General features: G+C 42.8%; 1 protein-coding gene across 2 annotated transcripts in view; it reads right to left on the reverse strand.

Moving 5' to 3' along the window:
* The window catches only part of jarid2b (jumonji, AT rich interactive domain 2b), a 109,927-nt gene that overhangs the window by 30,696 nt on the left and 53,468 nt on the right, over positions 1-25,763 (reverse strand). For both annotated transcript variants that reach the window (XM_031742380.2, XM_031742388.2), the window contains exons 3-4: positions 21,858-21,984; positions 8,085-8,305 (exon numbers count right to left, since the gene is read on the reverse strand). In XM_031742380.2, the coding sequence (XP_031598240.1) occupies positions 8,085-8,305; positions 21,858-21,984 (348 nt within the window). The remainder of the gene's footprint in view (positions 1-8,084; positions 8,306-21,857; positions 21,985-25,763) is intronic.

Consider the following 25,763-nt stretch of genomic DNA (forward strand, 5'->3'; position numbering starts at 1 on the left):
AAAAGCACCAACATATGTCCCTAGTGCCCCCCCATAAACACACACGCCAACAAACGCAGAGCATGCACACCTCGTTTATCTTGGCGACAGAGCAAACGCTCGTCTCATAGACCAAACAAACACTCTAAGGTGGTACGCACACCAGCCCAATCAGCTTCTAATGACTTGCTTCATTAGCTAAATAGCTGTAATTTACTGCCCTAAGCAGGGGTCAGCAGGCCAACGGCAACAGACCACAGGGGCACCTAAGGGCAAAGATGGGGGTGGGCGCTTGTTTTTGGATTCCAGGCAAATGGAGATGAACCGGTGAACATGTACAAACACTTTTATCTTTATGTGAACCGATTTAATGGGGTTACGGTAAGATAATTGTTAGGACTAGCTATTTAGCTCGTATATTAAAAACCAAAAAAACCAAAACAATGTCAGATTGGTACAACTGAATAGTTGCGAGCTGCTTGTTTTCCTGTGCATGTTTAATTGTGAATAAGCCTAAGAGTTCAACCCAAATCATTTAGTCTTCATTTTTTAAATGAAACAAATTCTAAAAATAACACTGAAAAAAATAATGTTACTGAACAGTGCTTAAACGGGGAGGGGGGGGGGATAAAACTTCAGTGAAATACTGTACCACCTGCATTTTAATAGAGTCACTTTCAATTTGTAAATAAGAATCTTTACGGTGACGTGACACAGACAGAAATAAAGCATTTTAGTGCTTTTGTATTGTAATTTGCTGTGGTGATGTGCTGGGAAAGAGGAAGTGAAATGTCACAAATGATAAAATAGTGACTGAAGGCAAGGTTCAGACAAACAAGTTTATGTAACAACAGTACAATGCCTACATGGGCCTCGGGACCCGTCAGTAATTTTGGCAGCATCAGGTCGCTAGAGAAAAATGCATATTCCCCAACTAGTTGGTGGGTGTGGTTACTAGGGGCTGTTAGCCGTCGCTCAATGAAATCTGTTGAAACGATGATTTTGCACCAAAATCCCTTTGAATGGTTGTTTTTGTCACAAGCAGAGCTGTAGTAGTTGCCCATAGTTTACATGGAAGATGCATGCAAGCTTTAGTGAAACACAAACTGGAAACAGAACATTTGTCTTCAAATTTAAAGTTGTACCACTGCAACCAGCACATTTCACTGATTCATGCAATCGCCTGCCAGCAACCGCTTGCAACCGGTTGGGGAATGCACATTTCTTGCCCACCGACTGGTGGTTGCGAGATGGTCAATGACAGATCTCTAGGCCTGTGTGAATGGGGGCCCAGTATATTCAAGATCCCCACAATAACACTGTCTGGGATTTTGGAGAGCAGCAGAGGGAGGGACAATTACACAGACTGAGCCTGCCAAACATATTTAGTGATCCAATACTGACCACTGGCATGACCACAGCAGTGGCAACAATACTTCTGGAGCAGATACCAGAAATTTACAGCCCTCATCCATCAGTGCCTAAAAACTGTACAGACACACACACACACATGCACAGAAGGTGGAGAAAACACAGCTCATTCTTTCCCCAAGATCTCCAACAGGGCATGTGCCCAATCCCACAATTACACCAGCTTTTCATCCACCTCATTCCGGCCGCAGACAAATCATAATTAGGTCTGAAAGAGTCTATTAGGATTGTCATTTTTAACGGGGCTCTTGGGTGGGGGGCATAATTATAAACCCTCCATTCTCTGGCTACCCTTCTTTTGTCCCCTCAACTGGAATTGAAACAATGAGGACAATTTAAATAGTCAATCAGGAGGGTTTAGCTGCCATGGGGACATGTGGTTGTGCTGACTTAGTTGTAAGTGCTCGATGTGTGTTCAGGAAGTATGAACGCTGTTTTTAAGGGGAGGTAGGAAGAGGAGGTAAACACGGGTTCTCCGGTGAGGAGAAGTTACAACAGCTGAGCTGTGCCAAAACTCTTCATCGTTCTCTTAGAGGGGAAAAGGGATTAGGGATTACATTTCCAATTGACATTCCTTTATGTCAGCTAAACCATTAACTCCACAAACAGCGGCTCTGCTTTTAGAAGAGAAAAGCAGACTCTGTGAGTGTTGCATGAGGAACTCCTCCACAGAGTCATTACTGAAAAGAAAATCACAAATGTATACACACACATATCGTTCCAGGCCTTAAATCAAAACAGCAATCATACATTTGGAGGAGAGAAAAGTGCATTATCCCTGAAGGAAACACAGCTGTCACAGCAGCAATGCACTTAAGAAACACACGAGTAGCTGTCAGACTTGAATCTTTTTCTTTTTCCCCCCCAAGAGTGAAAATGTGTTTTTAGTTTGGGAAACAATTTCTGGCAATAAAATAATAAAAAAAAAAAAAACCAACACACACACATTATTAATTCTAACAATCTAGCCACAAAGATAAAGATCCTTTAAATCCAATAAAGTGCCTTTATTAGAACTAGCTGTCTATTTTTTTAAAAAACAGATGTGAAGAACTCCACGGTTGGTTTTGGTTCACATGTGTAATCACAAATGGGGATTCTGAGGTCTTTGGTTCACTAGGTCAGAGCTGGGAGGTTATGTAAGCAGAGCAGAGGGATTGGCCTCACTGAACCTGAGGAGAGGCACCACACTGGGGCTGGCAGGCAGAGGAGAAAGCCCACAGGGCAAAGAGCTAAGCGCTGTCATAGTGTTCACACGCGCACACAGGCACAGGAAATTACAAAAAACAGGAGTCTTGCATAAGAGACTCATTTGCAATAGTGTGTGTGCACACAGTTATTAATTTACTCCCTAATCATTAACCTCATCTTCGGTACTGTGTGTACTCTGTGTGTGCATTACTGTGCGTTTGTTCCTCACTGAAGCAAATAAAGTAAATGACATCTTCCCCAAATGAATCACATAAAGGTGAAACTACTCAAACAGCTGTTATATCATTTACAGCCCATCAGCAGGGTGCGTGTCATACACTCAACATTAAGAAAACTGTCCTCCAGGGCTTCTATAAGCTTGGTTATAGGTTAAAATTTAAAGATTACTGGGCAAAGGTTAAATAGGTTTCAAAGGCAAGATAAAGGCAAGAGAAGCACATTAAAAAGGTGAGCATGGCAGCAAAAGCACCATTATGGCCAAAATGATAGTCATTGTTATTTTGATCAATATTGAAATCACAATTAAAACACTGCTTTCAGTAACATTCCTGCTAATATACAAATGCAAATGCAGCACAATAAAATTAGAAACCCCTTTTTTACTTAAATCAGGGTGTCTGATACAGGAAAAACATACATTTCAAAACTTGAACACAAATTAAAATCAACAGAACGCTTTCACATTTTTCTACGTTCTCCTGTTAATTAGAACATCTCTGCTCACAAATCAGGTGCTTGTTTACCTTGCCTAACTGCCTCTCCCAGAAGCAAAATAAAGTCTTTCACTTCTTTCTTTGTGCCTGCTTGATAGATGTGACTAAAACCTGAAGGAAAGTACTTGACAGCTGTGAGATCGCTCCCTTTTTCCACTGTAATGTTTTGCATACAGCGCAAGTTTCGGAAAAATAACTGTGCACAGAGATAACGTCTCTTTTGTCCACCATGTTGACCATTACCACAGAGCTTTCAACACTCCCCTCGTTTAATGGACTCTTATCTTTGACCAAATGCGATTGTGTTTGTGAATAAGTGTGTCTTTGTGAGTGGCGTGAATACGCTGCATGACTACGGACGACTAAGATGACGTTTGACAAATCGCGCTAACAACCGCTGCGTGTTTCTCTTGGCCTTCATGCATTCATTTTACTGCCATTTGTGGTGTGTTTTGAGAAATTGAATGTTAGTTGTGTTGCTTTGTGGCGCAGGCACAACTCACTCAGCTGCACTCTTTCCTTATGATTTATTCACGGTTAACATCTCTTGCCCTAAATCCCAAGTATTTCCAAACAACCGGCGATGATTCGCCTTCTGCTCTGCCAGACATTTGATTTTTGTTTTGACAGTCTGTTATCGGTTGTATATCTGCCTGTTAATGTACTGTTACTGGTCCGGACTAGCCCAGGAAACTTCAAGCTGCGCGATGCAGGGAACAGCTGTGATTGGCACATGCGGCCGTGCTGTCAGGCGGGGATTTACGTTTGCTTTGTGTTCTATTGGCGGAGCACGCATTTCCAATATCGGTCGATCGCGTTCATTTAACTGTGGGAGGCCAAAAATCAGGATTAAGATTAAAAACTGATTTTCAAGTGTCTGCAGTTATTGTTGATTTTGTGTTTGTGCAGTTTCTGGTGTATTTTTCTTTTGTGTGTATTGTAAAGACTGGGGAACACTTGGGTTATAAATGATGCAGTGTGTGCCAACAATTACGGTGGATACACTGATACCAAGTCAAACAGTACTCAGTTGAATTTTTAGCAAACAAAAGCAATCAAATCCATGTCAAATCATTTTGACTTTGACAGTGGGGGTAACTTAAATACTGAGCATCTCTATTTGAAATGAACACCTTATAATGTACTCCTTCACTCTGCTCTCATCAGTATTGCCCCCACCCTGTATGCAGCAGTACTACACTGTTACAACAGGCAGACAAGGCCAGAGGCAGACTGTCTGGCTACCACCCAAATGGCTTTCTCCATGGATATAAACAGCCCAAGTACAGGCCTGGACCACACATAAACACCATTTTGAGAACACAGGCAAGGACTGCGCACTCTGGCTTGTTTGCTACGGTGTGTGTCTGTGTGTTTGTGTGCAGGAGAAAAAGCTGAACAGTGGGATAAACACACGCTGAACATAGACCCAAGACAGTGTGGGTGGTGAGCATACATGATGTGCATCCTTCTATACAGTAGATAGAAATCTCTGTTGCTGTTTTTTTGTTTCTTGTTACTTTTCTGTCCAGTTACTCCCACGTTGCATCAGAATAATCCAGCACCCCCTGCTCCCCCATGGAGGAATTAAAAATAACTTTTCCTCAGATACAACAACAACAACACCACCACCACCACCCTGCAGTCAGCCAATTCATTATCATAGGGAAAACAAATCCCACAAGAGCAAGATGGCGTCAATAAACAAGCTGGGATCGGATGAAAAGGTGCACCAACAACATGTTAACTGCGATTTCTCAACACAGACTGACACACGAGTCCTGCTTCTTTCACAACATTTGTTTCTTTTTTCTTTTTTTTGGGTCGCTCACTTTATCGCTTCAAATCTTTCATGTTTTAACTGCTTTTATGTGGCTGTCTGAATGAGTGATGGATAGAACCCATTGGGTGGATGCTTAATGTTTTCCAGATAAGATAAGCAAACAACACTGCAGTGGATACATGGAGGAGGGGCGGGGGTGTACACAATTGTATGCTTACACCTTGAACGTTTGACCTGGGTCACACCCCAGAAATCACCACTGATGAGATATTCTGGGCAGAAATGTCACTTAATGCTTAAAGAAAAGGGGGGAAAAAAAGCAAAAAATCTGATCAAAATGAAAGGGAAATCTGGGATATGATTACACAGCTGGAGATTCTGTCAGAGACATTTTTGGTAGCTGACATGAAGGAGCCTAATGTGTGTGGTGGTCAGATCACCAGAGACATGTATCAGAATCTTAAAGGGGATTGGGGCTTTCAGATATCAAAGACTCGAGTCTCTTTGAAAAGATTAACCAGGCTAACACAGATGTCCTCATGGGCTGTGTCTCCCTATGTACCCTGGATGCTTTGTGCAGGTAGTTGGCGTGTAGAGAAACACACACACACACACACACACACAGAAAATGATATGAGGGCACACAGGAGATAAGGAGGACAGGCCACATCAGTGGTTGGTGTGGATTTGCACTCACATACACGTACACACACAAAACACACACATAGGCAGACACAACCTCAAGGGCTCTGCTGACATTCTCCCATGTCCCTCTCTTGGTAAGGGTTCCTGCATATGGGTCACATGAGAGGCCAAGGGGAAAACTGAGCAGAAGAAGCCCTGCAAAGGAAAATGTCATCCTCACAGCATGGATGGAGCACACACACACACACACACACACGCGCGCACAGAGAGCCAAACTGGGTCTATAAATACAGTGGTAGAACAGGGAGTGGCAGCATTGGGGGGGCTGTGGAAAACTGTTCAATCGTTAGCTTAGGAGCCTAGCTCTAAAATTAGCATTAAAGTGCAGCAGAGTGCAGCTAAACACTTGCTTGAAATCTGCTCGCGAAACACTAATTCAGCCCTTAATTATAAAGAGAGACAACAGCAAAACTGAGTCAGAACAAGTCACCCACGCTTCATTAGACTGCAACTGCTCGTGTGTAAGGCACGGGGTCAGCTTAGCACCAAGTGATGAGTCTAATTTCAGCCACAAAGTATATGGGACATTGTATCATTAGCCTATGTAACATCATGGCCTATATATGTAAATCAAGGCTCATCACACGGAAGGCTCGAGTCCATTTTAGCAACTTCCAATTACACGTTTCTGAATGAGCCCTGTAAGGTTAAAATGACATCCCATAATAGGAGTATTCTCCTCAGAACAGGAACATATAGCCATTACGCCCAAAAGACTTTAATCTAAATTTTTCCCCCCTCCCGAGTGTGAAGCGGACTTTTGTGGGAGGGGCAGAGGTTAATAACGATAACGGCAAATTAATCTATAGAGCAAGGCGTTTCTGTCTTTCACAAGAATTAACTCTGGTTGTGAGGACATTTTAAAGAAAAAAGGGTGGGTGAGATATTCCACGAAGGATAGAAGTCACAACCAAGGTTGTTTGAGATAAACGGTCCTAAAGTTTTTAATGTTTGGACCTTGGGATGAACGTGTCACTCCCTCTCCTCTCATTTTTCTTAAGAAGGGATGATTGAGAGAGAGGGGGTTATCGTTACATCACAAAGATACAAGACATGTAGTAGACGTTGCCGTTTTTGTAGCCCTCAACATATACATTACAGTGTAAACAGGAACAGCAAATTACAGAGTGCACATGCATCAGATAAAGCTAGAAACTGTCAAGCCGTCTCTATACTGAGCCATGATTGTCTCTCACCGATTCAAGATCATATCGGCCTCGAGTCCTGAAACTCTTGCATACTCTACAGAGGTTTTTGCGAGCTAAGATTGCAGATTTTTAAAGAGAATTTATACTCCTGGGTCTTTTAACCTTGGTCTTGGAAATGTTTTAAGGTAATAAAATAAGTAGCACTTCATAGTTTTAGCGCAACAAGAAAAAAAAAAAACTTTTTGCAGTGTCCTGGCAGAGGACTAACCCACTCTGTATCCCAGCCAGCGGAGCATAGATCATAAGTAACATGAGCCCTTCATTAACTCAAGAGGGAAAAAAGAACAAGAGTTGTTTAGTAACCTTGAGTGTCGAGGATGTCTGCGCTCCTTTGAGTGACTCTACACTCAGTTTATAAGGGGTCGCGGTCAGGTATCGGTGGGAGTTTAACCCAAATAGTTTATAAGACAAACAATGCTGCTGTATGAGACAAAGAAGAGCAGCGCACACACGCGCAACTCATTCAACTGCTAATTGCTCCGCTGTGGCTTTTCCACTTCATTTGACATCAAAAGTGCTACACAGTGTCAATGAACCTGTGCAGAGTTTGTAGTGCAGGGTGTGTGAGTACGCCATGTTCGAAACAGCTGCTGTAGTAGAGGGTGATAGGCAGGGTGTTAAAGAGACAGACAGTTGTTGAAAGGTGGGAGGGGGGATGTGTAAGCTGATGAAATGCAGGATAATCTTAGCCATGGGCAAGTATGCAGTTAGATGCAGCATGTGTGAAGGGTTTTGTCTGTGTGTGTTATGAGTGGGTGGAGGGTGATCAAAACCTGACTTAACAAAACTTATTCTAAGCTCCCTGGAGTTGCTTATGCACGCATCTTTATGTGCATAGAGCCAAACAATAGGGAAGCGTATCCTGGTGTTAGGATAATTAATATGCAACATCTCCTTTCTAGCGTTAGACCTCAGCCCCGGACCCTTGAATAAAAACCTCTTTAATATCATATCTGCAGCTTTCTTGTTAAACAATATGCCTTCCCGCTCTGCCACTGGTTGTAGGCACGCATGTAATTATGTCTCCATCTGCTCCACTCTGCTGCATCTTACCTCTGAGGCAGAGGAAGGTGAGAAAGTCCTCCGTCTTGGGCTTGCGCCTGGAGAGGTCCTGGATGGAGGACAGGGATGAAGCGGAGAGGGACGAGAGGGAGGTGGATGGCACCGTGGACAGGCCGGCGTTCAGGCCGCCCGAGTCGGCCACTTTGATGGGCGTAGTGCTGGGCGAGTTGGGCTGCGACTGGGCAAACTTCCTCTGGGCCTGGAGCCGAGGCCTTGTGGGGAGGGGAAAGAAAAACAACAAGTTAGACCCTTGGTTCCTTTGCACATAAACACAGAATTTACAAGTAACATAAGCCAGTGTGTTGGAAGAAGTACAACATTTAACCCCAATGCAGCTTCGTCTGCAGCTGACTAAAAATAAAACAGAATGTGGCTCTTTTGCATACCTGCAAACCCACTATCATTTTTACTACTGTGGCCCACTGGCCATTGTCCCACTGTAGGGAGGTTTCATTGAAACAATTACCCTCTAGCGAAGAATTGATTACTCTGTGTGTGTGTGTGTGTGTGTGTGTGTGTGTGTGTGTGTGTGTGTGTGTGTGTGTGTGTGTGTGTGTGCGTGTGCGTATTTATTCAGTGAACGGGAGCAAATCCATCATGATCGCTTTGATATGCAACAAGCACACATTCAGTGGACGACTTGCCCATTCTCACCAACAGTGTGGGTGTATTTAAATGTGTGCATTTACATGAGCTGACGATGTTTTCACACATGTAGTTGTAGTTCCTCTTTTTCATTCCTGTTAAGCACTATTGAAAAAGAAAAGAAAAAAAAAAAAAGCGCCTATAAGGCAGAGCCTCTGCTGTCAGTGGCAGCTGATAAAAACCAACTACACAAGGACAGTGTGCCAAAACAATCACATGCTAACCGACAACAACTTTCTTCATCTCCCCATCTTTCTGTCTCATAATTTTTTTTTCACCCTCGTCTCCTCCTCACTCCCCCTCCCCTCACTTCTGTTGCTACATTGTACGCGCTTTCCTCTGTGATGCACAAAGCCTTTGAGACGTCTCTCTCATTTTTCTCTCTCCTTGTCTCTTTTCTGTCTTTATTTCACAGTGTGTGCCAGAGGAGGCGATGGTAAGAGCAGAATATTAAAGAGGTAGATGTCTCAGAAAGCAACGGACTCGCTTGTCACACACCACCTCTCCTTGATACACGCACGTGCGTGCACATGGATGCAGACCCTCCCTCTCCACGTGCACTTAAAAAGTAGGCGCATGCTTATACACGCATGGAGTATAAAAGTCGCAGAGCGTCAGGGGCCGTGTGAACCATCAAGTGGCCTCAATCGATTAGCGCTGAAGTGAGAGAGAGAGAGAGTGTGTGTGTGGCGGGGGGAAGCTATGCTATAAGTGTTGTGGAGTAGTGATAGAAGCAATGCGATATCCTGGTATTATTTGTCAATTTGCTGCGGACCGGACTGAGGTAAGGATAGATAGGATCATGTCTGGAGAACACCCACAATGCATTTGGCGTAGCCACTGAAAGGTGCAGCGCTCCGATTACACTCCAATCAGAGAACAGAGCCGAGTCAAAACGTGTCAATTTCCTGGCCTGACACGGCGGGGGTAAGCTCAATATGTGAGAAATTGAGAGATGATTGCTCACACAAAGCTCTACATTTGGAGGCAAGGTTTGAGGAAAAATTGCAGTTTGTTTACAAACAAGCAGTAAACATTGTGAACTCTCATCAGTCTGGATTTTCATAAAACAAAATTCATTAACGCACAAGATCCTAATTTAAACTGAGCATAATTACCTTTAATTTAGGAAGTTTAAGGACTTGCAGTGCTCGAATAAATGTGGTATAAAAAGCCATATTCATACAGGACGGGCCAATAATACTGTTACTCAAAGACGACGACTATCAAATACGCCACTGTGCCTCTTCCTGGGCCTCCACCTTTTAGGTATAAGATATCTATTTTACCCCATCAGAAATTTATGGAAAATTTCGGCATAACTAACAAGTGAATTCTGTCCCTCTGCTGTCTGATCAAACAAAACAAAACAAAACAAAAAAACCTGTTCAATCCAAGTGCATGTTTCTCATAAATTTAAAGAAATTCCCCCAAGATGTTCAGTAGAAAGGCGTGGACAGATGTACGGAGAGGCAACCCCGAAAAAGCAACGCCTAGAGCACGGGCTGTCGCTGGCACAGAGGCGTTGAAAAGGGAACGTGACTATTCAACAGGCAGAAACTGCAAAATGAGGGCGGGTGTCAGTTCACACAAGGCTGTGATCTACTTGCAAAAGATTAAAAAACTACGAAGGGGATAATAACAATAATTAAACAAACAAATAAACAAACAAACAAACAAAAACAGACATGGAGTAAATGAAGTGCACAAAATGCAGAAAGCCGAGTTTTTCCAACCAGTCAAACAGGTTAGAATGAGGAGTAGTACGAGGGGGAGAAGACATGGAGCAAGAATAGCCCTGCACTCACACAGAAGCAAGATGTGGTGAATGAATGAAAGAAAAATCAACATATACTCAAGACCATGGAGGACTTTTAGAAGAAAAAGTAGAACTGGAAACTGATTCTTCAAAATTGTAATGCTCCAAGCTGATCAATGCCTTCATGTTTTCTGGACAGTAGAAACGAGCTTAACAGTTGGGTCAAAACACATGAAAGTGAAGCTTCTGCACACCCGAGTCACTCTAGGCAGACTCTGCGGATCTTCCAACTGTTGAAAACCAGTGAAGAACCACAGAGAAAAATGGAGAAAGAGCTGAGGCAAAGACAAGACTTACAAGTGTGATCAAAACTGGCACCGTTAACAATAAAATTAAGCTGAAGCCACATTTGTGTGAAAGCAAGAACTGGAATTTACATGACATATAGAGGAGAGAGTGTGTGTGTATGAAAAGAGGTGAATCAATCATAGTAACATTACCCAGAAACATCAAATTTGAGCACTTCGACATATAGACGAAGAGCCTGTTTGCTGTAAGCCGTTAACCCAAAGTACGAGTCCAAACTTCAAACTCGCCAAAGCCAACAAACTGTTTCCATCTCTTGTTTTATATCGCAAACAGTCCGTCTTGATGTGATTACAGCATTCGCTATAATTGATAGCGAGCTGTGAACACTTTCTAAACAGCAAGCAGAGGGAAGATTGAGCTCTCCATAAAAGCCTCTTAGGTAAGCTGAACCCTGCAAAGTTTTATTGCTGCAGCCTTACATAAATAGGATCCTATTTAACAGCTTAAAGAGAGAGAGGGAGAGAGAGAGAGAGGGGAAGGGAATAACTGACACAAAGAGAAAACCTGGGATTATGACAATGCACATAAAACACAAGCAGTTGTGCAAAAGAATACGGATGGAGACAGATGAGCTAATAAAGTGATGTGTTTACTACATCCTGTCTAGACCATCAACCACAGCCGGCCAATCCGCTGTTACCTTTAAACTGACATCAAAGACACTTCGTGCTACCACCGAAATATCAGTGGAAACACGCACAAGTAATACTTCACTAATTGGGGTAAATTGTAAGTGCCAATTCTAGTTTCCTCATTTCTTCTTTTTTTCCTTTTTTTAAATTAGTATTCCAACAGCAGAGATATGGCTAATAAAAAAAATAAAAAATTAAAAAAGGTAATAAAAAACAGATCTGCTTTGCCGATGATGTGATAATGCAGGGTTACAAAGAGAACATAAAAGCGGGGGGAAAAAACAGATAAATTAAACCACAGCACTTATATTGCAAGGACTACATTTCAGCTAGCAGGTTATTATTTAAAAAAAAAAAAAAGCAGCTCTCTTCCTCAAAAACAGCCAAACAGGATTAGTGTTATCATCATTATTAAGGTGCCAGGAAATTAAGAGCATGAAAAACATTTACAGCAAATGAGTTCAGCCCATTTTCCAACCAGTTTTGCCACTGAAATCACGTCTTTCTAGCAGTCATGGACGATCAAACGTGCATGAGCACAGCAGACACGAGCGAAGCAATGCATCCAAGAGACCAGAGGATGGTAACGTTTAGAAATCAGCAGAGGAGGAACAATTTGTAGTGACTTTACTGTTTTACTTCATGAGTGCTCCCACTGCACTAAGAGCCGAGTGGTAATGTGAACCCCTGATTTAGCCCTCCGTCTGCCCAGTGGAGGGTTGCCTGTGTGTCGTGTGTGTATGTGCAGAAGTCAGGGTACATCACGTTCCCAAGCGTGTTGAGCTATAGAATACTGGCTGGTATGGTGCCACAGGAAGAAAGTGAGGCTTACGCAAGTTAAAATTAAACTGATTGCTCTGACTGACGGAGAGCGAGAGGCGAGCCGGAGAGACGCGGGTAGGGGGAAAAGAAAAAGAGGAAACTGGGCTCCAATAGCGGCAGAAAAAGCAAAGAGATTACAGCAGGATGTCCTCATTCATCCCTTTCTAATCCACCTATCATCCATCCTTTCCTCCCTTCATTCCTTCCTGCTGCACACCCCCCCCTCCCCAGCCGTCTACCCTTCAAAGGGCTGCTCTAATGTCTAATATTACACAAGCCACCAGAGGCGCGAGAGCATTGATTATCACTGAGAGAGGTAGAGTGAGAAAATCTGACGACCCTGTCAGCCAGGGATGCTGGCAAACGGAAGGAAAAAAGGCAGAAGAAGAAAGGAATAGAATAAAGCACCATCTCACTAACATATATAATGAAGTGGGTGGGTGGGGGTGATGATGAGGGAAGAGAGAGAAAGATGAGACACAGCTAGCTCAGTGTGCTTCGCTTAGCCAGAAGAATTCCACTCTGTTTAAGCAGTACAGCTGCAGACAGTTGACATAGATCATCACAAGCACATGGACCCTGTCAGTCAAACGTGGAGCGACTTCAAGCTCTCGTCTTCCGTCTCCATCTTATCAACATCCTCCCAGTGACAGCCATTTCCGTGGGAGTTTCTAAGATGGCCGGGCTTCTCTGTGTGGTCAGACTTACGAGGGTGCTGGCAAGCTTCCCGCCTGCTGAAATGGCACAGAGAAACACGCCGTCTACAAGCTGCAGTAACTGACCCTCATCTTTGACCCATGCCACTGGAGGGAGGCCAGCGACAACTGAGTTTCTTCTGCAGACTCGGTCAATAACTCAATAACCCGCAGCACAGCAGAGAGTTATCGCAAACACAAACCTCCAGTCTGAACTGGCTCCTTAAGTCAGCTTCAGCACATCAGCAGGGTGCAGAGTGCAGCGGGAGAGGGGAGGGAAAAAGATGACTAAGCAAATGTGCCTGTTTGTTTTTAATGGAGCTGAAACCAGGAGAATTATTAAACTGCGTATCAACCCATTTGGTGCATAAAAAGACTGAGAATGGATGCAAAAGAAAATAAGTTAAACGCTAATTAAGCAGGACTGCTACACTAGCATGTTTTAGTGACTGAATATGCTTTAGCTCTGGCATCTTTCCATTCTTTGCAATACTGATGAAACGCAAGCATTATTTAATTTTAGCATTAGAAAAATAAAAATACAAGTTTGAAACAATCATGGCATGACATAAAGCCTGGGTGTGACTTTGCAATTTATAATAAAAACCTGTGCAACTTCAATGTTTTGACTTTATGGACACTTAAAAGCATGGTCTGGATTTTACCAAAAGGCCCAAATCCAAGGGAATGATGTTTTTCATGTAAGAAGTCCTTTAATGGTGCGTGTGTCTGTGGACTTGAGGTCACGTGCTGTACACAGTGTCCCTCGTAGTGTGTGCGTGGAGTCGGCACAGTGGAGCTCTGGCTCTCTGGTTTGTTTTCAGATCTTTGTTGCACCACTGCAACAGGATATTTAGATGAGGCTCGCGAGGGAAACATGAGCTAGCAGCCTGTGTGTTGATTTGCGCACGGCCTACTCTTAATACAAATGAAGTAAAAAAAATAAATAAATAAAAAAAAAAATAGACAATTACTTCTAAACTAACTTTGAAACAAAAACAGTTAAGATGCAAACCACCACAATCTGAGAGAAGGAGAAAATAAATAAACTAAAACCATCTTAGACAATGAAAATCTCGGCACTAATTTTTAATCGTCTTTGACATGAATACGAGCACATCTGGAGAGACACTTTCTTGTCTGCAGCATCTGCGGCTGGGCTGCACTCAGACTTTGCGTTCACTCCCATGATAAAAGGTTATAGTTTGAGGAGATGAGAACTGATCCAGAGTCTGCACCTTAGGGGATGTATTAATTGGCTCCAGATGGTCCACATGGTCCTGATAAAATACCACCTCGCTGCAGCTGACTGTGAGAGTGTGCGTTTGTGTGCGCGTTTTGAGTCCGAGTGGATTCTGTCCACTTAAAAGCAACACAAACGTACATGTTTATGTACTTAAAATCACTCTGTTAATGTTTATATGCGGCGATAAAGCCTTTGTATATTTTTAATCGGCTCTTCTGCCTGCTTTAGATTATCAGTGAGAGCATGTGTTGTACGGCAGTTGTTGTACACAGAAACTATATGAAGAATTTCTTAAGCCCATAAGACTTTCACTCATGAAAATGCAATGAAAACAGTGATCACACTGTAACTGTTAGACTGTATGTGCGAACAACAGTGTGAAAGACTGTATGACAGAAAAACTCTTAAGCTACTGTGTTTGATATCAAACCAGAACACTGTATTAAACTGCACAACATGTAGCGTGCTACAAAGTTATAAATAACACGTTACTACAATCACATTACACTTTTCAGTGATTAAGTGATCACATTACAGTACACCTCTGTTATACTTTGTTGCGGATACAGACAGGGGTGTTGGGGGTCCACGTCCATTCAAAAAAAAAAAAAGAAGTCACTGTGACCTCCCCCAGCTGAATTTTACTGATATGCTTCTACTAAAAGTTACACTAATTTATACAATTTGGTAATGAAAACGTAAACACCCATACAGGGTACTGCAGTTTGGCTGGTTATTCAGTGCATAGTAGTTTAATGCTTCTGCATGACTCAGGAGGTCACTGATCAGCTTGTGCAGTTTGTTTTTTTTAAGCATGACCCTACTCGAAAAACTGCAAAACAATTGGAAATCCGTTGAGGATATTGATCCTCACAGACAGCCGTCCTAGTGTGTGGCGAGTTCACCTAACCACTTCTGCACCCTGGAAAAAAGGTCTCTCCTGTTTGCCTCTGCGATGTAAGGTATTTTTGCACTTTTATAACTGTGGGTACATGAAACATCAAACATGCCTGCGTCCGGGAGAGTAAAAACACTGGATCGCGCTGCTGACGACATCAGATCTTTGCAAGGATGTGAACAGCATGCTAACACAAAGCTAGACAAGCAGCCCTGCCCAGCAGCGCTCAGTGACAAGCATTCAGGCTTGCAGCACTGCAGCCTTCATTTCTACATGTTCATGTTTCTACAATAGAATCGTAGTGATGAGCGCCCCGATTTCAACTTTACCTTATGTTATCGTTCACACTTAAAAAAGTAAAGCTTTGTTTTTTTAAAATGCAGAAATAAATTTGCCTTTAGCGATGCTGTTTTAGCATCACAGCGAAATAACCAAATTGTGTATAAATGCCTAGATTCACAAACCCTAAAGTTGATGACGAGCGCTCATTATGAGCAGTTTTAAGCGAACACTCATTTAACTTCCTGTGTTTATTGCTTTTCTGTCTCTGTCCATTTAGAGGAGGGATGGCACTGCAGTGATCTGACCCGGTCAACCCTGTGACCTTTGTGTAAACAAACAGCCCACCCATAGACTCCCAGTCACATATACAATGAGCATGTGCAAAACAAACAGAAATAAACACAATCATTAACTGTCATGAAGACAAATATGCACACTGAAAGTCTACCACTTATTGTCTCGCCCTTGAACAAAGAGTAGTTCACTAAAACAGGCCGTTACTAACCACAGTAGTGATGCTTATACCAGCATAGGGTTTGCAATGCTTAACCGCTCTGTGACAACATCAGGATAAATAAAGATGAGTGTTACTAAGATGTGTGTGTGTGTGTGTGTGTGTGTGTGTGTGAGAGACTGTGTGCGAGTTTGTCACATAAGGAGCTGTGGTGGTTTCATGCTTCAAACAGTCACAGTAAGACTGATTTTCATTTGAGATAAAATATATAGCAGAGCCTGTGTGCACATTTAAATATAACCTTGCCCCCACCCTCTTTTTTTGGAGCGGGTGTGACGAGAGGGGAGATGGTGTCACAGGCAAATGTGAAGAGAAAGCCAAGCCATCTCTGTGAATATATAAATGCTATATTAGGTCAGATGGAAGTCACCTTTGTCACAAATGAATGAGCAGTGTTACACTTGGGCTAAATGCCACTAAAATAACCACGTTGACAAAACACCAGTGGATTCAAAGGTTGTTGAGAGTGATCACATAGCAGAGAACATTAAATAAAAACATATTTCTTGCTTTGATTCCTTTTTATCCTCATGGCACTACGTGATAAACACGAAACCTTGTACTTAAATGTTACCTTTGTTGGCAGGCACAGTCCATTGTGTGCAAAGATTTGGAAAGCGCCTCCAACCTTGAGTGGTTTTAGGTGCAGCGCTGTATGCATCTTTGCTAGTAGTTGCTAGGTGAATTTGGTTACAACCTCCGTGACATATTGTAGGAATATATATTTCGTCCTTGCAACTGGTGGTTGCAGGATGGTTGCTAACCAGTCTCTAGGTCTATTTAACCCTTAACAACATTGCTCAATTCAAACCATTTGACCCAAACCTAGTCCACCTTAAATCTCTCATGGAGTGGTGCGCAGGCACCGCGTTAGTCCAGTTACCCAAATTCAATATGGCATGCAATATGTAGCCCTTCAGTGACTTTAAGCTACTGCCAATGATTGATAAGTAGGTAGGAACATCGATAGAGTGATAAAATAAAGACTAGGGAGATCAACCATAAAAAAACATTTGAGTGTATGAATTTTCTGCCAACATGAAGTGAAGCATAGAAGTACTGTGTTCTGTTGTGTAACTACCAGAACAAAAACAAATACCCTTACGGTACACGCACACACATTGATTGCTCCTAAATGATCCATCTCCCACTTGTGTTTCCAATTTACAGAAGATTCTCAGGTTGAGATGAAAAACCGACCCAGTCAATGGTTCACCGCTCTCTGCTGCAGATCATCTCTGTCAACACACTGAAACATTTCCTCTCCTCCCCTTTTCATGCACATCTTTCAACTGAGCTCTGGTATTAATATTACAACAAAAGGCTTACTCTACTCTACCTATGGCGTGCTTTTTTCCACCCTGAAAGGGTTATCAAAATGTAGATATTCTTATGAAATCATACATTGATTTGAATATAATGACATTAAAAAAAGGTACTTATGCTCACTACAGTCTGACTGACACATCTCAACATTTTGGCTTGCAATAGATCAAATTAGTACTTTACGACTGCGTGACAGTAAATCCCAAGAAACGACTTTGTTGTATGATGCCATAAGGAGCGCCACGCAAACCAGTTTTCACATGCTCAATCTGTGCTACAATTACACTAGCATTTGACAGTGATTACGGGAGCAAGTTTGTGTACTGAGTGACATTATGCACTGTGGCGGATGGTTAATACTCCTTCACCCTGCCATTTATTTCAGTGGCAAGGAAGGCTTTCATAAAGCCTCGGCAAAGCAGCGACAATGAGAGGAGAGTTTAGAGGAGATTTTGGAGACTGACACGCTGAAATGCAGGGTGAGTCACTGACAGAAAAACCAGAAGAGATCATTTAAACTGCAACGGAACAACTGTCCAGTGTGGCCTCACGTGCTGTAACTATATCTGAATCTGCTGTATTTCTGCAGCCGCAGGTAAAAGCAGCAGAATTGCAAAGTACAGCGTGAACATTGTTATTCATCCATTAGGCCCTGGTAGAACAGCTAGGTGCTGCGGTGCATATAGGTCGCTACACGATACCATCTAAAGCAAATTAATAAGCACATTATGGCCCTCTATTAAAACGCACTCACTGTGTGCGTGCATATTAGTGTGCACGTGTGTGCAGGCCTGTGCGCACATGCATGTAATCCCTCATAAATGGAAACGGTGATTATGCGTTACTGACAAGAGGCATTGGTTATGCTAGACAAGACAAGTGTGTGTGTGTGTGTCTCCGTGTGTACACACTTGGCATTCATTAAGTCGAAACAAAACAAGCGGCAGCAGCTGAGTGTGTGTCTTGGCTGAGACAACAGAGAGAACAGATTCAAAGAGAGCCAAAAGTGGGATTCAGTAAAAAAAGGAGGGTAAAAAAAAGAAAAAGGGGAAAAAAAAGAGTGAGAGAACACTAAAATTAAGCTTAGATGTCGGTCTAACATAGATACTCAACACACACAGCGCCCGAACTTTTGCCTTAAAAGTTTGCATTTGCTTTCACACACAGCTGAACTACTTGCTAAAAGTCAGATTAAACAAAGTAAACCATTTTCAATAAATCTTGAATCATGTGATCAAATATGCTGGAAAGTTTTAAACATTTACAGTTTGCCCAAATAAAACCAGGTTAATGTTTATCAAAATTCAGCAATGGATTTCCTACCCACACACGCCACTGTATACAAAACCAAAAATGTTCACGTCATTTAAAAGTAAACCACACTGGAATCCGGTTTTGACTGTGAACCATGAGAGTGGCAGCACAAAATTCAAACAGAAGACTTGTGAATGATTTACTCATTTCACTTAGGACTGAATCAGATTCATTGGATGATGACTAACTGCGGTAATTATTTGAGGGGACGCTCCTGCAACACACACACACACACACACACACACACACACACACACACACACACAAAATCTTCATATGAAACTACAGCCTCTTTGTTATTGACAGGTAAATGCACGTCAAGCCATTTTAATCAACCCAAGTCAAATATGGGAGAGGAACAGAGGAGCAGGAAAACAACTAGGTCAGTAAACCGTGGCATTAAAGAGACTGCACTGGGTTGTGAATCTAAGAGTGTGTGCGCGCCTCGACTCAAACTTGGCAAGGGAGTCCCATTTGGAGAATATGGTCAAGCTTGTAAGACAGGGCTACAATAAGCTGGCATGTTTGAGGGGATGTCCTGCCAGTCTACCCACCAATCTCAGGAGCATGGGAAGGCAAACACAGAGCTGATCTCAAAGACTTCTAAAGAGCGCTGCTTCCTGCCAAAAATTACTCGCACCTGTCCTTCTGTCTCTGCCCCTCTTCCTATCGCTCTCTCTTCGTGGCTCCACCCAGCCTCTCTTCGTCTACACTCGATCCCTTCATCCTCGATCCACAAACTTTTCCTTCACGCAGAATTGGAAGGCGCTACGCCATCGCTCCTCCCTTCTGTTTTGGCCAGTGCCAGGTGTAAAAAGCTCCTGGCATCGTCACAGTTAGGCCTGTTTAGGAACAGTGCAGGGGCGCCCACTGCCAGGGCACTGGAGTCATCCTTCAAGCATAAAGCGCACACACAAAATAAGCTTTTTAAGAGGGCATTAGGCACTGCCAAGTACTGGCTAGGCTTGTGTTTCATTAGCATCAGATAGAGAGTCTTTCTTCATTCAGCCCCACTGTGTGTATGTGTGTGTGGTGAACTAATGAAAACCACAGAGCAGGCTGGCCTCTAACTGAACTCCACTCAACACAGAGCACTAGAGGCCACCAGAGCAAGAGAAAATGAAAATGTGAGCTCATCTTTATTATAATTTACTCCTTCAGTGCTTTTCTTCCTTACAGAGATGAGCATTTATGCTTTACCATCTATTTAAGCCACATGATCCTTTGGTTATTGCCTGGTCAGGCAGCCCACACTGCAATTGTGACTGTACAAATAAACAAAGTTGCTGTGTCTGACTTTAAGATCGACTGTACAAGCAGTCAGAAACCGCAGAACTTCACCGAGGCTGAAAACTCCCTTCAGAGCCTGTGAATGTGTATGCAGTCCTTGGATCCAGAAGGATATCTGGATCCATATTAGGATGATCTTTTCTTGAGGATATCAAAACCAAGTCTCATTTTTTTTCATATTTCAATTTGACATCTATTTCTGAAAAAAACATTTTCCCTATCTTGCAAAACCTTCCAAAAAATATACCCAATAATAGATCTGGATCATCTCCAAACACTATTCAGTTCCAAGCCAAGCCTCATTTCTGGTAAAATGTCCAAACAAAAAGAATCATTGAACTGATGAAGTGAGAAAGAAAGGAAAAAAAAAGGGGGGAAACATTCCCTTCTTTCTTTTATACTTTTATCTTGTATAAGTTGGCCCAGAGGCCACCTGCTTCAAATCCAGGTAGATGAAAGCTCGTAATAACCAAAGTGAGATTTTGAGGTTACAGTATCGAATGACAGCTAGGAGGACTTGGGCAGGTGCTTGACGCGCGGTGAATGGAGCCTGTATGGGCTGCTCATTACAGAAGGACATCTGCTGCTCTCCGGCCCCCAGACTCCGCCTCCAGCTTTACACTGACGCTTGGATGTCGTGTCAATGCGTGCGAGAGACCAGAGGCAGAACAAAACCACACACACACACACACACGCTTGCACAACAGGAGGAGGCATGTGCTCTTACTCACATTCACACCTGCTACCGACAGTGGCTGTCAGCTTGAGAATAAAAGTATAAATTTGAGAAGAAAAAAAAAAAAAAAAAAAAAAAAAGGTTTATGGCTGCTGCTTTTGGACACAGAAATGTAAGAAGGAGGAATGCATGATGTTATCTGTGTGTGGATGGGTTGCTGAGGTACACACACAACAGATAATATGAAATCTGCTTAACACTCTGTATCGTTTACTTCATTGTAATCTTATTTCAGCTGAAAATTTCAAGCCTTTTTTTCTTTTCATGCTGAACGCATTAAAAGCATCACATTTAAACATCATTATATCACCACCCCCAACCCCCGCTCAAGAATATTTGCCTTTTTTGTTTTTTAAACCAATCTCTCTGAAAATGACTGTTGTTTCACAGACTTAATCATTTTCAATAATTCACGCATTACATAAACGCCTTCATAAAAAAATAACGCTGGATGAAAATTAACAGCTTTTTTTGTACTCAATTCCAATTTTTAAACGATTCATTCGGAAATGCATGGAAACATTGTTTTAAGTGGCTAATTATAAGTGACTGAAACTGTGTTTGCATTAGGAGATTTAAAGGGGGGGAGGGGGCTCATTAGGAGACCTAAGCGCTATTTAAAGGCTCATACTATTTACGCGACTGTCACAGAACTCAGAGGCAACTTGCTCCTCTCTAAACATTTCACCGCACACATTTGGGAGAGAAGAGGGGAGAAGCCAAGTCAGAGGGGGGAAAAAAGCATGACAAAGTGTGTGTGTGCAGCAAGTTCATAAATCAGCGCAATGAACAATGTTGCAGTGAAACATTTTGGAGCCGATTTTTGCCGGGGATGTTGTAACGGGGGTATTACTGGGGGGGGGTGGCATGGGGAGACAGATCGAATAAATTACGGAAAGAAAGAGCAGATGAGAGAAAGGGGAAGACGAAGCATGTGTCTCAAAAACAATGAAGAGAACCCGAAAGCAGCTGGAGTCATGTGGCAACCTATGAAACCTCAGAGCTCAGGAAAGTCATCGCAACTCTGCTGCACTTACAATTTATACCAAGTGTGCACAGCAAGCTCTCAACTTCTCACAGTATTCTTTGTGCATGCTCTCATTTAACACCCAAACATTCTGCAAAGCTCTTTATAACCCAGTGACACAGAAACATTTCTCACACACACACACACACACACACACACACACACACACACACACACACACACACACACACACACACACACAGTCTCACCTCTTTTTCGCAGGACTGTCCTCGCAGTACTCGCTGCTTCCATTCAGGCCCTGACGGCGCAACGACCCGTCTTCTTTGTGGCTGCCCTTTGACCCCGAGCCGTTGAGCTGCCCATTGGCGAGGGAACCTGGAAAAAAAGAAAATGGTTACAGCCTGGCCAGCGTACGTTTCCAGCTTTCTGCCGCCACTCATACAAAACGCTTCTTTGTCAATTAACCATTAGACCAGAGAATCAATACTGAATATCTAGATACATCTCGAGCCTCTGGGGAATAAACGAAAGTTTATATATGACAGTGTTAAAACAGCCTTTTTTGATATCATCATTAATTACGGTAGTTCTGCTTCATCTGAGAGTGTAGGGCACAGAAAAAGAAATGGCGAAAGAGGGATGAACACAAAGAGAGCACAAATTAGTTAAACATCTCAAATGCACAAGTACACCTGAGCCAGACATACCTGTATTCACTGGTAGAGGTTGTTGCAACATTTAAATTTTTTTTTTTGCATATACTTACATATGGGCCTTCACACCTCATAATGCCACAGCTTTTTGCAGCATCATGGGGTAGTTTTGAAGAGGATCCGAAGAAGTTAAACCCTACGACACTTGTAGTATAAAGAACAACTTTACTGCTTGCCTGACACGTATGTTGCGTGATGGTCCTTCATCAGGGTCATAACGCAACATATTACAGACAAGGATGAGTATAGGGTCGGAAAATACAACAAAGCCCCCCCCAACAAGTCACATATATCCACATACACATCTGCCACTGAGGCAGCAACTGGGTTGGGCTGATCATGTGGTTTGGAGTCAACCGTTGCCCCTGGCAATAGGGAGAAACCAGTGGGAAATTTGGGGTGGTACCTTATATAGCCATAAGCTGGAGAAAGTACAACTGCGTGATGGTGTTTGAGTTTGCCCCAAATTCAAAGGATCTGAACTGAAAGAAAACTTTTAGATGATGCAGGAAAATGAAAAAACCTATGCAAAATATAAGGTGATTAATAAAGGGCAGATCATATAAAACCATAAAAAGAAAAAAAATTGAAATCTCTGTTCTGCTATAGAGCCACCAGTAATTGCCCCCTGGCCAGCTTAGGATAGAAAGGTACTGAATCTCCTTCATACTGACATTTCCCCACGAGCAGCTGTTGTTGTCTTTGACTTACAATATGTGACGCTTGCCCTCTGACAAAGAATTTTTATGAACCACCTAAAGGCATTCGCAGAAATGGCTACTGCTGGGCTTGACATTCTCCCTGAGCCCAATTGACAGAGCCCTAATTAAATATTTAGCAAGCAACTCGCACAAAACAAAATAAGCCTCCCAGACAGATTCTTAAATCAAAAGCAACAACAGGCACCAAGAATTCAAATTAGGTCAAATGTAGGAGTCGAAGTCAACGGTAATTAAGGCAGACAACCAAATTAAAAAGATATCAACAAGACTTGGTTTCAGCGTACGCGGCTCTTGTAGTTGTTGGAAGGTGTACGCAGGGGCTTGTCCGATTTAACAACAGGGCGTGAGTGGGCTTGCTTATCAGGGAGGCAATTGGACAAGTTTAAAGCTTTTCGGGGTCATTACAAAACAGGACAGCGCTGCCAAGGAGACCAATCGACTGGAGACAGAGGGGCAGTAACACGTTTAAAAATGTACTTCCCTTGCCAACTCAAGTGTCACTTTGCTGAGCGGAACGTTGAAGATTTATATCAGTGAGTAAAACAACACTGCAAACATTTGACACTGGGGATAATTCATCAGATTTTTACCTCTTTTGACCTGTTTTGACAAGCATTTGTGCCTGACTGGACTTTTGGTATGGCAGGCTGCTGAATTATTCACATTCATTTTGAAAAGAGCAACGGTGACTCACTAAACACTCACATCTCACAGGGGTTTGTTTAACAAGAAACTTCATAAGCCATCAGAAACTCTTTCATTCACTAAAAGAACACCTCCCCACTGGTCTATCACTCTCTCTCTCTTTCGCTGAGTAACTCTTAGTTTTCTCGTGACACGCGGCCAAATTCCTTTTTGACTGATGCTTCTGAAAACCCTGCTTCACAAACTCCTAATAGTGGGCGTCAAAAAGGAAAACAAATTATTACGATTACCGCAGAGGAGCACGGGTTAGAATAAGTGGCAACTTGAATGATATCCTGCTAGCAAAGACAACTGCTGCCGAACAAGCCCGGGCGTCGTGTCATCTGAGAACGATCGGACGGGAAGCGGGGTGGCGAGATCAAATGATAATGAAGGAGACAGGATGAAGTTGAGTGATTGTAGAGCAGGTTAAAAAAGCAGGTTTTCAAACATATGATTTAACTGAGATTTATAAAAGTGCTCTGGGCTGAATGAACACACACACACACACACACAGTGACACTTTCTCATTACTGCATAAACAACCGGGCTGTTGGGGTTTGCTCACACACGCAAGGCAGGTCAGCACCTGACTGCGGAGATACAGTCATCAGATGTATCTTTGCGCTCGTAAAGTTAACAAAGACCGCCGCGATGAGTAAGGCCATCGCACTGCTGGCAACGCTTTATACGTTGGTGCTGGAGAGCCTCTAAGTCTATAGGCCTGGGGTGAATCACTGCCTCACAATGTCTTGGCTGGCACGAAAGGCTTACATTCGTACTCTTTTAATGAATCAACTCCTTTGAAGTCCCCTTTCAGTAAAAGTACTATTTTATGAAACGGGGATTAAAACATCATGTTAATTCAATCAAATATTGGAATATATTCTAAATATTCAATTGAATTAAAACATCTTTCAGAGCTTAATATGCTGGCATGAAAAATGGTAATTAGAATTGGGGGGGTCATATAAACCGATATGAAAATGGACAAGAGACTCATTAGAACTTCTGGACAGGGGAACTCACACCAGAGCAAACACAGAAATAGCTCATTAACTTTAATTGTGCTCTGAAAATGACTGACGCGTGATGTCCCCACAGAACGCAAACAAATAGGCAGAGGCACATTTCACCAGCCCCACCGCCCCTCCAGCTTTCCATCGCTTTCCCCCCACGTTGCCGCTGCCATACCCCATTCCTCCAAAGAGTTGTTCAACATATGCTGGTTGCACATGAGTGCCCATCTGAGGGGCAGAACGGAGCATCTTGGGGGAGAGAAAAAAAAAAGAAAAAAGAAAAGAAAAGAAGGCCGGGGATGGGCAAGCGTGGTAGAAAGGCAGGAAAGGGGGGGGGGTCCTAAACTCTCGAGGACCATGCCAGTGGGGCATTCCAATAGCTGGTCCTATGGGGGAAGAGGTGGGGTCTAATCAGATTTTAGGCATGCTTAACTAAGCCCATCGGATGGGCCGCGTGGCGCTCACACCTCGACGTCTCGAGAGGACGGGAGGTAGCGAATGGTGGTTTGTGGGGCTGAGAGGAGAGCGCGAGCTGCAGTAATAAGTACAGCTATAACTACATTCATGCCATGGGAAAATTACAAAAAAAGAAAGAGACAATCAGGTGCAGAATGTGTCCTTGCAACAAAGGATACATGAACACGAGCTTCATGTGCAAAATCAAAGAAATGGTATCAGACAGAGAATCCAATAAAGACCTTAAATACAGCTATGAAAAGAAAAAAAATGGGTTAGCAGACATATGGAAGTAATTTGTCTGGTGACTTCCTAAAATTCCATATTATGCTGTTTATTCAAGTAGCCCTCCGTGCCTGTATACAATTAAAGTGTGAGATAAAGTAAAACAAAAAGATGGGCAGCTTTATTCCAGGAAAACTCCTTGTATTATCCATTCCCAGACTCTTTCTTTGAGAGTAGAAGCACATACCAAAACTTACTGCCTGGCAATAGGATTTGAAATAGCCCCAAATATAGTGCTCTTCCTTCTAAAATTGGACCTCATAGCGCAGCTTGAC

The sequence above is a fragment of the Oreochromis aureus genome, linkage group 22 (assembly GCF_013358895.1).
Source record: "Oreochromis aureus strain Israel breed Guangdong linkage group 22, ZZ_aureus, whole genome shotgun sequence".
Taxonomy (NCBI): domain Eukaryota; kingdom Metazoa; phylum Chordata; class Actinopteri; order Cichliformes; family Cichlidae; genus Oreochromis; species Oreochromis aureus.